Source organism: Numenius arquata, chromosome 6, assembly GCF_964106895.1.
Source record: "Numenius arquata chromosome 6, bNumArq3.hap1.1, whole genome shotgun sequence".
NCBI lineage: Eukaryota > Metazoa > Chordata > Aves > Charadriiformes > Scolopacidae > Numenius > Numenius arquata.
The window spans coordinates 25,733,070-25,747,001 of record NC_133581.1 but is presented as its reverse complement, the minus strand read 5'-3'; the positions used below and the strand labels follow the sequence as shown (position 1 = coordinate 25,747,001).

The window sequence follows — 13,932 nt, the reverse complement described above, 5'->3', positions numbered from 1 at the left end:
CCTTGTTTGTTTTCATGAGGTATCTGCCATTAGTAGGTATCGGCCTAATGGTTAGCAGAAGAGAAAATTCAAACCATCTGATTACAGTAATTTTCTGCCTGTGTCTGTAGGCTATTGTGGTCTGTTGAATACTTTTAAAATATTTACAGAAGCTAACAAAGAAAAGTGAACGTATTATCAAATATGTTTAAATTCACTATGCAGTAAACTTGTGTATTCTCAGAAATAGAATAGTTTAGGAGATCAGACTTTAAAGAGAGATTTTTTTAAAAAGGGATTATGAATGCTGCTCAAGATGTGTTGTTTGTGTAACATATGGTATAAAATGTGATATTTCCATTCTCCAGTCTCTTATATTTCTATAATTGATTTTTCACATAATAACGACATGGGGTTTTTTCATGCTCAGTATTAGTAGGGCCCAGTCTTCCAGAACAGTAATTTCAATCAAGAGTTGTTACATATTTTACAACTGTACATTATATTGGTAACTGTATTGGCTAACTTTTTTTTGGAAGGGATAAAAATCTGAACTGCCATTTCTCCTGTAGATAACTGACATTCTTTCACTGTCCACCTCTAGGAACTTCCAGCCCCTTTGCTTGATGATACCTACAGAAATGAATTGGGAGAAGAAGCACCAGCTGTTAAGTCTGAGGAATTTCAGGATTCTATGAAAATAGCCTGGCGCTACCAAAATTTACCGACAATGGAGGTAATCAGTATTTCATACCTTTTTTCCATTTACAGTCAAAATGAATTTGCAGACCAAATGCTTTTTAGTAGAATCTAGACAACAGAACTGCTAATGTACAGTGTTACAGGATTGCCTCCTGAGGGTAAATTATCATACACCACTATATTTTTGCTTACTAGTGATACAGAGAGAAAGGGAATTTCAGAGTTTGCAGAAACTGTAAAACTTAATACACACAATAATAATTTAAAAGTAAAAATCATTGAAGTACCATGGGATTTTCAATGAGTATTTTTAAATTGAGACAGCTTTTTATGAAAGTTTGAATAATTTGATCACTTACAAACTTTGTCCAAATTTAGTTGTACACAAATTACTTAAGTAGGTTTAATCAACAGTACTTACTAGATCTCTGTAGTGAAAGTACTGTGTCAAGCAAGCTGTTGACCTGCTTATCCATGTGCATAACTACTAAAGTAAGCACTTGAGATTATATCAGCTTCGCTGCCACTAGAAACTAATCACCGTGCGGGAAGAACATAAGAAATAAACCCAGTGGTCAGTCTTTCAGAGTTTACAGTTGTTAGTGTTCTGTGAATGTTATATCTCCTGTGGCTGGTAACTTTCTTACTTAACCCAATGGTACAATCAACCTTTAGTAAAATTACAGCATTTTTGACTATCCAGAATAAAAAAATTGTTTTGTCTATACACCTTAACCTACATTTGTAAATTTTGGTTTAGATGTAGTCATAACTGCCTAGTAAGTTCAGTTGTATTCTTAAAAAACATAATTGGAATGTGACAAAATGATCTTACAAGGCTTGGCATGTTTGGTTTTCTGTGAAATTGCACAGACATGGCTATATAGTTGTGTCAGAAAAGACTTATATATGGTGACATGCCAAATCAAACAGCCTCCAGGGTAATCATACAATCTCATCAATTTTATTATTGTGGAGCTTGCTTGTGCCACCCTGAACCATCCCCTAAATAATTGGTCTGGTTTAGCATCTAGCAGAATTCCTTGTACGCTGATACGGAAACAATTGTATGTCATTAACGAATGTGTGCTGATGTTCTAACAAAATAAGAAAAAATATAAATAATTCAGTTAGGTGTGCACTCATCCTCTGTAACTTCATAGGAGTAATCACTTCACCCACTGATGTAATATTTCTCTCCAATACATAATTTACTTGTCATTGATTATTGAAATATAATTATCAAAGATACAATAAAATGGTCAATCTTTTGGAGGGTGTTACTATTTTTATCATTGTCGCTTTCTGAATTGGATGCTGATCGTTCTGAATAGTTGAGGTACAGTATTTATTATGTATATGTTAATTTTATTTAAGAAGTAAAAAATACAAATAAAAGTCTGATTCTTAAGGTATCTATACCTAAAATTCTGCTAGGTATTCTAATTATCAAAAATTAGTTTTGAAATTGATATTTTTCAATATTTTATAATGCAGTTATCATAAAATGTTGGTGCTCTGCTAAATTAATTTGATTGGTGAATATACTCCATTGAGGAAAAAACTGATATCGCCTTGGAGCACCCTGGATGTTTTCCAAACTGATTCAATTAATAAACTAGTACATTTTCAAAAACTGCTGTCAAATAGCTTCAAGTATGGAAGAGAGAAAGAGGTAACTTTGTTTTTAACTAGAACTGTAAATATGTTAGCAGAAAACTTTTCCATCCCATATCTGGCTTTACATGAAGTAAGGATGCTGACTAAAGGCTGTCTTTGTGGTATTTTTGATGCCTAATTTAGTTTTTATTTTTGTTAATAGTTGAGATATTCCCTTCCCATTTATTAGACCTGACACAGGCTAGCTAGGTAACTTATTTTCGTTCTTATGCATGGTATTTCATTTACGGCTCTTCATAACTATCACGGTTTCTCTTTACATATATACTTTGTACAGCAGAAAAAGACAGAAGATTTGCAAGAAATCTGTCAGAGTAACAGGTTGTGTTGCGCTTGATGTGCCTTTGCCAATTTGTTACCTTCATCTGTATCAGAGGTTAATTTCATTTAAACTTTTGATATAGTATATAGATAGCCTATTTTGCAATGCCAAGACAGTGTGGGTTTTTTGGTGAGGTTTTTTTTTTTTTGAATGAACTGCTTATGTTCTTGGGGCAATATATAAACTGTCACAGCATGAAATCAATTTTCTGCCTTGATTCATCCTAAATCTGAGATTTCTAGCACATTAGTATTGCAATTAGAAACATTAACAGCAGACGGTAGCATAAAAGCACGCTCTGCTCACTGACAAATTAGTGTATTTCTCCTTGTGCAAAACGGGAATTCAGGAAAGAACAGGCTTGAGCCTCCAGTCCACTAATAAATTTATCAGATCAAACTTAAGAGGACTGGAAAGTCTCTGCTTCGCACTCTCCGTGGTCGCTCTGCTAAGGCAGATTATTCATGCTTACTTGATTCAGGTAGGCTTTTTGCAAGCTTCCCCGCTAAGCCTGGGAATGCAGTACATTGAGGCCTATTCATAGGCTTCTGACATAGACCGAGCTTTTATTGCATGGTGTTTTATTATAGCCAAATCCCAGTCTCCACCCAGTTTGTAGGCACTGTGCTTATTCTTTTGAATCAAGAGAGGTTATCACCTACCTTAATCCATGCAGCAGGGTGGATTAAGGACACCAATGTGCCTCAGGATTCTCAAAGAGGATCCTGGAAACTTCTTGTTTCTTCTTTTTTGCTGTCTTTACTAAACTCTATTGGGCCTCAGCAAGGATTTGCATCTGAAATGGGCAACCTGGAGCTTTGCTCAATGAAGACATCAGATCAAAGTTCAGTTAGTCAAGGCCTTTCTAAAACATTAAGGGGGCTTGGAAGTACACAATAAAAAGATGAGCTCTGGCAGAGATTGCAGTAAAAACATTCTGATCTGTAATCCGGATAAAGAATAGATTATAGGCCAAAGAACAGCCCCTGTTTAAATTGCTTTCAGAATCCTTGTTTTAAATAAAGTTACATTTTTATATTAAAAATATTTAGATTCTTATAGGTTGTTATGTTTTGTTGGATTTCTTTCTTTAAAAATTGGGTGCTGATAAATAAATTTGAACACTGACTTAAAGAATGTGCTTTTCTATCTTTTTTTGAGTAAAACTGATCTTCTTATGACTATATATACACAAGCAATTTTGTGGGTTTTTTAATTAAAAACTAATTATTTGTTTTACTGAAAAGTTTGGGGTTAGTTTGGTTATTCTATTGTTTTTTCTAGGAAAGATATTGTATTATTATCAATATTTATATTCTCTGACAACTGACCAGACCTAACATCCATTAATCAAATACTTTCAAAATAATTACTCTAAATCAAATTATTCTAATTAATCTTAAGAGTTTAATATATTTTTGGTAAGCTGAAGCATGAAATAAAATTGTGAAAATACATAGTGTGGTTGCTTTCAGAAAGCTAACTATAAATACATGGCCATGTGTGGCATGTCTGTATTCTTTCCCGTTGTTGTTATAGTACTTATTTTATTAGCAAGGTTAAGACCAAGGTTTTAAGACCAAGGTTTATGAAAACCACAAGCTTTCTGTAGTAATTGGAGTTGGAACTAAATAATTTGTTGCTGGACACACAAAAATTATTTGGATCCCATTATTGCAGTAATTTGGTATCCCTATTGTCATTCCTGTAAACAAGCCTAAATGTTGAAATTGGAGCAGAAGTTGTTCCAAAAAATTTTTGGAACAAAAAAAATTTTTCATTGCGTACACACACCCACCCTGCTTAACTTTGAGATAGCAGGTCAATATATACATTTTATCCACTTAAAAGAAAAATCCTTTTATAGAATGTTCCAAGTTGTTGCAGAACCTACTGAGAAACTTTTGAAATTATTGGGGGTATTTCTGGTCACTTTTCAAAAGTAATTCGATGCTTTTAAGTACAAGCAAAATAGGATTTCATTTTATTTACCAATCCAACATTCTCTTCAGAATGACCTTTAAAAGACATTCTGTTCTGCAGTGTGAATATGTCTTCAACATCTCACTTATTTTCAGCTCTTACTTTTTCTGTCTTACCTGTTCTCTTTCACAACTGTTGAGATATTTCCTTTTATTTTAATGCTTTATCATTTTGTCATTTTATCATTCAATGTGTGAGGTGGCTCTTGGCTTTTCTGGGAGATTCATCTTAGCAGTAAGTCCTGGAGTTGGGAGACAGAAAAATGACTTTAAAGTATTATAGCTCATTCCCACATTGTACAATGCACACTTCAGATGCAGTCCGGGCTTAGGGTAGTTGTCCTCAAAATAAACTAATAGATGATCTTTCATTTGACCTGCAAAGCTACTGTTAAAAGTCTGGGATCCAGTGGCTTTCTCAGTCCAAGTGTCTTAGCGGTTAGAAATGTTGTGGGTTTGATTGATACTTGTATTACGAAACTTGCTTGGTTATTCTAAAAGACCTTTCTTTTCCTCAAAACAGTTGATGAGAGATAATCTGATCAGGAGCACAATGGCGTTTGTGCCAAAACCTAAAGATAATTTTAATACTGCTTTGGTAATCTGTTACTCCTTTATAGTTTGTACATTAAAAAATATATTGTGGTTTACATCTTTGCCAAGTGTTTTCCTTCCCTGGAAGAAATTAACTTTCCTCTGAGGTTTACTCTGCTTGACTGTTTTTTCCAGGGTGGGTTTGTTGGTGTTTTTTTAATGGGAAGGGCAGAAAAGATGAAGAAAATGGATTGTTACATGAAGAGCAAAAACTGTTCAAGTCCAGTAGCAGACAGCTACTACATACTTGAATACTGAATATTATAACAATCTAGGGATTTTTTTAACATTACATGCATAATTCAAATATTGTTGCAGTTTGCATGCTGAACTCCATTAATGTGGAACCAAAATGTGCATTCATTTCCTTGTTTATTTACTAGCAAAACATATTCAAAATGTGTAATTCCTGCTATGGTATATATTAAATGTGAGAGGTTTATTATGTTTTATATAGGCAAAATTGAGAGCTAATAAAAAAAATGTCTTTGTTACAGTAAACCATGGTTATTATGTATAATGTCTGTGTACTTCTCAACCTGTTACTTATTCAAAATTCAAGAAATCAAAAGCAGTTGTTTTTTACATTTCTCGGTTTCAATCATATATATGAAGATGTAGTGGTATTTTTTTCTTACTGATGATAAAGTGAAACATTTTCAGTGTCACCTGAAAATATTTCTGTAGCATTGTATAATTCCCAGATATTGAAAAATCAGGTAGGTGGAACGCATCCTGGTCTCCACATTTCATGTATCTGGCCTTTTGAAATTTGTGATCGTATGTCTAGAACATGTGCAAAAATACATTCTTTTAAGTATCTGACTGCACTTCAGTGATGCAATTTGGAACAGAAAGGGTTGAATTCTGTATGAAAAATTTGCATTATGTATTGTCAACAGGGGAACCAGAACTTAGTAGTAAATATTATAATGTTGTTCTACTTGAAGATTATACTTAAGCTGAATGGGGAAAAAAAAACAGAGGTTTCTTTCAAGTATATTGCTAGTTAATTATTTGCTTTTGATAGATAATAATTTAATAGATTATTGTAATCAGTATTGTTGTTTCCACAGGCCAGCCCGACATCTACAAAGTTTGGCCATTATTATGATGTTTCTAAAACAATGTCTCCAGAACTGTTTCAGTCCGTAAAATGGCATAGTTTTTACCTTCCTGAAGAATTGTCTTCACAGCCTAAAATGAAAACATGGTAAGTTGCAATACCACATGCTTCTGTTGTGTGTTCAGATTTTGTCTCCATATTAGTAGTAAAGGATATTTTTGAGTTTACACTTGCTGTGAAAAACCTTGTGGCCACATGTGGCTCGCAAGCAGTTCAGCTGTGGTTCTCATGTCAGTGCTACATGCCATGACTGGCAGCAAAGCTGCAGTGGCACAGAGACAGCTTGGTATACTGACTCCTCAGCTGTGGGAGGAAGCAAGTTGGCAGGGACAATTAAGGCAGACATTACTAGGACAGCCTAGGACACAGCTGCATGTTCACTCCAACTCTGCTGACAGCTGAGTGTGGAGACTGGGGAAAACTATTACTATCTGTCTGTGAACTACTCCCTGAGCACCATGCCCCATCAGCTTTCGGAGATGTGTGTGTCAGGTGGCTATCAGTCTTAGGGAGATATCCATGCAGTTTTTAGGGCTAAGACGACAGGCCAGCCTTGACCTACATAGCTTAGAACGCTCCATCAGATTAGTTTATTATGTGACTTTTACTTCTTACGTCCTACAGCTTCACCTAAGGAAAATAAAAAATACTGTGAATAGAATTACAATCACTAATTATGTCTTACACAATACCCCTAATTCCAGACAAAATCATAAACTCTTCTCTGAATGAATAACTTATTATAGTTTATGTCTATCAGTTATGAATTAAGGAAGACCAAGAGAAAATGAGTGACAGTAGCAAAGACTCATATTAGCCTGTAGCACACATGTCCATTGTATCTTTCTTGGAGTCATTTCAAGTTGAGTCAAACATCAAATCCGGGCTAGCAATCTCTTTGTTCAGTCCAGTCAATTAATGTATATAATACCTAGTTTTATAGATCCCAGTGTGTAGGGCCAACTCCTGAAAGTAGTAGTGTGGTGTGGTTTATTGTGATTGATTATCATTACAATGTACTCTAATATAAAAACAGATTTATGAAAGAATTGCAGTATGAAGCACCTTTCTTAGAGCAGAAGAAAAGCAAAAATCCAAGTGTCTCTGTAATTTGTTTCTGTGTTACGTGATGAAATGTCACTGGTTTGTAAAGTAAATTCTTTCAATGTTGTAAAAAAAAAAAACCAAACACCACCACCCACACTTTCAGGAGAAAGCAGAGAACTTATATTTTATTCTTTCTATAGTAAATATTTGAACCAACTTTATTTATATATTATGGGGAGGGTTTGGGTTTTTTTTACTAGCAGGGCCATAGAGGATAGACACAAGACTATCTGACAGATAGGTTACAAGTGCTTATATTGTTATTGGCCAATTTAACTCCCTTTCTGTCTTTTCTTTAGCTAACTAGAATGTCTCATGACTGTGGGCTTAATTCCACTAACTTTATGGCTCCCAAGTATTTGTATATTTTACATTAAAATCAAATTAACTCATATGTATAGTATAGGAAATGGACTTTTATGCATTCTATTTTACAAGCCTTGCGTAACTCTGATATTTTCCTTGTGTGCTATCCTGATAAAAGTTCATCATTCTTACCATGAAATCTATACTTATTTTTAGTTTGAATCTAATGGAGAAATTAGATTTAGTTAATTTGCTTGGTAAAATGGTAGAGCACAGAGTGATGAGGTGAGGAATATGATCAAATAAAGATGGGTTTTGGAAGGCTTATCTCCTTTTCTACTCCCTGCACCCACAACATGGGTCTCCTTCAAGAACCTTCTCCTGAGGAAATGAAAGAATTGTTGGAAGCAAAGACAGGTTCCAAAGTAACAGACAACCACAATTCTAAACATCGTTTTCTTAGACCACAATGCAATGTGATAAGGGACAGGGAGGAATAAAGAACACGTTGGGAATTGTGAGCTCTCAGACACGAATCTGTGGGAACTGTGAAGAGATGTGTACATCTCTTTCTTCATTTACAGTAGATCATTTGTCTTCTGACTTTGATTATTGTCTTTCTTGACCATGAACACCACTGGTTTTGGATTCTATGTATTCAAATGGTTGCACTAGTCAAGGGTAAGACAAGATGGGAAGAATTTTTCAGAATTACAGTGTCTGAAATAAAGCTTATTTCTCGGTAGAGAAATGGAAGATTTAAGCTTCCCATAATTACAGTCATTCAATGTTGACACACAGTTAAACTGAATTAGAATTTCAACTTCTGTTCATCAGTGTTGTATAACTGGAGTTCTTAAAAAATTATGGAAGTGGAGAAAAGCTGCTTCTCCCATTTCCCCGATCCTCAAATTGATCTGCACCTACCACAGTTAATATCAGCAAATTGGAGTACCCACTTTGCATAAGGAAAGACCACAGCAGAAAATACATAAATGTTTTCAAGGTGGGACATAATGAAGTTTGTTGGTAAAATGTAAAGAATTGTCAAAGTTCCACAAAGTCAAAAAGGCCAAAGCAATGCCTGTCTTTAAGGAGAGGAGAAGGTGAAGACATCTATGGGATAACATCAGTGCTCTGAAAAATACCAGAAAAAATAATGTAATCTATTTTTAAACTTCTAGGATAGTATCTAAGCAGAGTGTTGAAGCACGTTAAAAACTGACATACAGAGGGTAGTAACTCTGTTGTCTGCTGAAGGTGAGACAAGCAGTAATGGATTACAGTAAACTGTAGCGGTAGAAATATAGGCTGGAAATAAGGAGGTATTTTTCTAATGATTAGCACGAGAAGAAGTTGCCTTGCAGACACAGGTTGGGAGTATTGTAGAATCTCGATCACTGAAAATTTCTAAGGACAAGTTAGGTAAATATCTGTCAGAGATGGTTTAGATGTAGTTCATCTTGCCTTGGGGCAAGAAGATAGACTACCTGACCTCTTGAGGTCCTTTTCATCCCTATCTTCTGTGATTCTTTAATACACATTAGTCACAGTGTATTAAATCCAATACTTAGTATGAATGTTACCAATTATTTCACTGCTCTCAAAATGTTTATGCTTTTACAGAAACCCAACAGGCTTGTAGTGTATTTCTTACAGATATTGTGATGAAATTCTGAAGGAAACATTACTTTTTCAAGGAAAGAAAACAAAACGCACAGTCTTGTCAGGATGATTTCATTAAAGAAAGTCTATAAAAGGGGAGGGAAAGAATATTATTTTGTTGGCATTACTGTTTGGAAAATCAGTGTAATGCTTCTGGCTTCTAAAGCTAACTTCAATATATCATAGAATAGTGAAAAATTCTGTTCTCTTCATTACCTAGACAGAGATTTGAAAGAAAGTAATACGATAGTCACAGTTAACCCTTCCAATAAAGTCAACAATTTGTGTTAGACTTCATTTTTGATTGCCTTAAGGTCCCACTAAAAGCTTGAGCTAACCTCTTTTACCCTGTGTTACAGTGAACTAGGAGCATGGACATGGCTGGTGAGCATATCTCCGCTTAGAGAATGCAACTTCTCAAACATAAGGTTCTCAGACTATGGTCTTCGATGCATAGCCAAAAAAACACCTGCTCACATAATGCTAATTATCTATATAGCATTGCAAAAGCTCTGCAGTCAAAAAAGTACTGATAGCCTGAGAGGAACTAAAAAAAATGTTACAAAAATTACTTGAAATTCAGAAAATCTCTAAAAATATGATTTTTTTCAATTTAACTTATCAAAAGAAGCACTGAAAACTGACAGATCCTTCGGAAATAAGGAGGCATTTTTAAGAAAGGGGATAGTTCAATATTGAAATAATTTACGTTAATCGGCTATGTATTATGGGATGTTTGCAAAAGATTTCATGACTTTGTAAAGGGTATACTTTGCAAGGTATGTATCGGTATGTCCTTTATGGACTTGCAAAGAAAGGAGATTCTTTGACTGATTAAACAGAACGCAGTTATTGACTGGCCATTTACTTTGCAACTGAAGATCAGATTTGAAGGTTTATAGGCATCACTCGTTCACCTTAAAGTTTGGATTAGTCTTCCTTTTCTTTCCTGTGTTTTTGCATGCGTGTGTGTACGTCTGCTCTTTGCCAGGGGGAGATGAGGAGTATTGTGTTTGCTCTCCTTTCTGTAGTTCTGGTACCTGATGGCTAAAGCAGATTTACACAGAGTCCCTTTTTGGATAATCACTCAAGATGGGTGGAAGTTCATTGCTCCATGGTAAACGTTAATTGAAAACAGATTGGGAAGTCTATTCTCCTAAAGGAAGTAGTAAATGGGGACTGGGTGTTTGGTGTCAAAAGAAGGCATAAACCTTCTCTTTGTTATCTCATTATTTTTTATGTTAGAGAAGGGCAGTTATGTCCTGGCCCTAATGCTGGGACCAGGTTAACGGGGTTGTGCAGCTGACAGCAACTGTTTTCCAGTGGTTGTTGCTAGGATATTCTGGTGTCCTTTTTGTTGCATTGCTAAAGCTGGTACTTAACAGGAAGGAGGAAATATCCTCTGTGATAGCTCTGTGCATCGCAGAAAAGGCTTACTTTCTACCTCTCTTGCTTTACTTCTATCCTTCTTGTTTGGTTGCAATTACCAAAAGAGGAAGTTTGATAATCAAGGGAACGAAAATAATTAAGCTGTAGTTTTTCAATAATGGTCATAATTTACCTTGACAATGTATATGCTTTTGAAAAAAGAAAAAAAAAAGTATCTAGAGTCTAGATTTACCGATAAATTCAGATAAAACAGGTTTAACTGTCTTGCCTAATGGGATCTCCCTATACATAATAAGGCTATTTGTCATACTTTTGATAACCTAACCTTTGTTAACTACTTAGAAACTATCAACAGAGAAGTCAGATGCTCCGGTGTAACCGGGATACCTTCTTGCCAGCTCCTGCTTTATCCATTACTAAATTGCTAAACAAAAAAAAAAGAGTAAAGAAGGAATTGTTTAAACTCATTATCAGAATTAAATGGTGTTTAGTAACAAAGGCAAAAAAAGGACTAGAAATTAGAAAATAAAAAATATCTTATTTCCTTCCTTAAATATTATGACAAACATTGCCAGAAGGGTAATGCAACTTGGTTTCATAAGTAGTGTTTCCACAATATTTTTCGTGTCCTTATTTACATAGCATGGCTCAAATTCAAGTAAACCATTAATATTTTAGCCAGAAGTAGAAGAGCACCTATTTTTACATTTAAAAAAAAATCTGTATGTGCATTACATTATTTTCTTTAGTGCTTCATTTGCTACAAATCCTTTTCTGATGGATTGTTTGTTTTACTTTTGGGACCCTTTGATTCTGCTAATGCTTTAGGTATTTTATTCTTTTATCCACTTTTAAAAACAAGTTAGTAACAAATCAGGAATTGGCAAGTATTGTGATTGCAGTACATTCTCTGACTGCCCTATAGATAGCGTGGTAATACTCATAAGCAAAATCAACGGTAGATACACAAACTGGAAAACACTACTTTGTGGTGACAAAGACCACAGTCGTCTCTTTTTATTACGCATACTAGAATGTGGCTTTGGCTACAAGGTAGTTGCAGACTCCATCCTGATGTTGGTGAGCAGCAGTTTCTATCTCTTCCAAAAGGATAAAGGAATAACCAAAAGGATACACAAAAGCTCTGTGGTTATTGTGAAGTGCTGCAGATTTTCTCTGGCTCTGGCAGAACTGGGAAGAAATCACAGCACTGTGTAGGCAGCAAGGATGGTGTGTGTGTTGGGATAATGAGAAGACATTGTGGCAGCGTGGGGGCTAAAGCCTTCTTCCCCCCCACCTACCCTGTAAACGGACACCTGCAAGACAGTATGGGTATAACATTTAACAGCTGTTCCTTTTGCAACTAAACGCTAGGGAAGTAATTGAGTTCATAAGTGAAAATTTACTCTTTCTTTTCTTTTTGAGATGCTCTTTTTTGTGTAGTAAGGCAGACTTGACACAGTAAAAGTCATGTTGAGATTATATATTGCCAGTTAGTTTCAGCTGTGAATTTCATAGAGAGTATTAAATTATTAGGGTACATCAATTTAACCAGTAACTTCCTAGAGCACTGAGTCTGAAAACAAATAAATGGAGTTTAATTTGAAAACTCTCCCTTTTACTTGTATCTGAGAAGGGTCATCTCCTAATGTTTTCTGACACTGAGTATTTCAAAACTTGAAATTATTATGACTATATGACTATTTTGATTTTAGATGTTTGTAATGGATGTATCATTGGGGGATCAGACTTGCGTTGATACTGTTTTCTTGAAGGAAATGTAGAATTCTGAGTTAAAGCAATGGTATAAAAGAGAGATGTTTGTAACTATTAAGTGTTTCTCAGAAAAGTTGTCTTCTCTCCTGTCCAAATGCATGAAAGCAAGTTTATTTGGGTTTATTTAGGCATTCATTAGTAAAATACATTTGGATAATATTTTTGACTCATACTAAAATAACAAGAATAGTTTCATTTAATGTTTAGACCAAGTGATCTTTCGAGGTCCTTTCCAACCTGGCTGTTATCAGACCAGACATATAAAATGATTGGAGAAAGTAAGAACACTTTTAGAGGCAAAATTTTCAAAATAACCTGTCATTTCCCAAGGAGTACACAAGACAGCTTTGAATGCACAACCCTTGATGGTAATTAGTGAGACTAGAAGGAAATACTGAAGCTAGAAAAGGTAGAAGGGCTTTAACTCTCAGCTGCGGTGAGGAACCTACATCAAGTCTGGACACACAAGCCAGTATGCTCTATGGGATTTAAGAAAGCAGTATGTCTCTCTTAAAGTGAACAACTGGCTTGGTTTTTTAAAGTAAAGGTTATTTCACTGAATTTCACTGAATTTTTAGAATTGGAAGGGACCATAAAGATCATCTAGTCCAACTCCCCTGCTGAAGCAGGATTGCCCAGAGCATGTTAGAGCAATGTTAGGTTAGGATTTTCTGTCCTTTGTATGTGTTGGCCTGTGGACTGGAGAGCATGGCTGGGATAGATATCTGAAGAAGTGCTTTGGACATGCAATAATTGAACCTTATAAGACTTAGATTAAATGATTTGCTGAACTTTCATTTGGCTCTAAGTCTGCTTAAATACATTTTTTTGCCACTGGTTTGCCTTTTTTTTTTTTAAGTTATATGTTATATTTTCTAAATAGCATACAGAATAAATTCTACCTCACAATTCTGCTGTCATGCAAATAAAGCAGTAATAACACCTGCAGTGTATGGATACACAATGGAACTTTAGTGAGCAGAATGTATGTTTTGCTGTGATATCAGAAAAAACATACTTTAAAAAAGTAAATTTGCTACATGAGCTTTTTAATTGTGAAAACATTGTCTCGTTCATTTTTTGTTGGTTTTGATTGTTGAGGCAGTATATGTATGTAAGTTTTCAGTAACAGAAGGTCAGCTGTTTCAGGGCATTGATTAGGTATATGTGGAATAACACTTGGGTAGTTCTTCATAGTTATAGAAGATTAGAAGTGTGCTGTAATGGTTTCAACTTTAAGTTGATACATTAAATCATTAATCTTCTAGATGCGAGTCTGACATAATTAAGTTATCTTAATCTCT

General features: G+C 34.9%; 1 protein-coding gene across 1 annotated transcript in view; it reads left to right on the top strand.

The window, feature by feature from the left end:
• ELP4 (elongator acetyltransferase complex subunit 4) overlaps positions 1–13,932 on the top strand; it is a 145,729-nt gene that overhangs the window by 26,482 nt on the left and 105,315 nt on the right. Inside the window, exons 4-5 of the mRNA XM_074149418.1 lie at positions 584–715; positions 6,336–6,472. Coding sequence (XP_074005519.1) covers positions 584–715; positions 6,336–6,472 — 269 coding nt within the window. The remainder of the gene's footprint in view (positions 1–583; positions 716–6,335; positions 6,473–13,932) is intronic.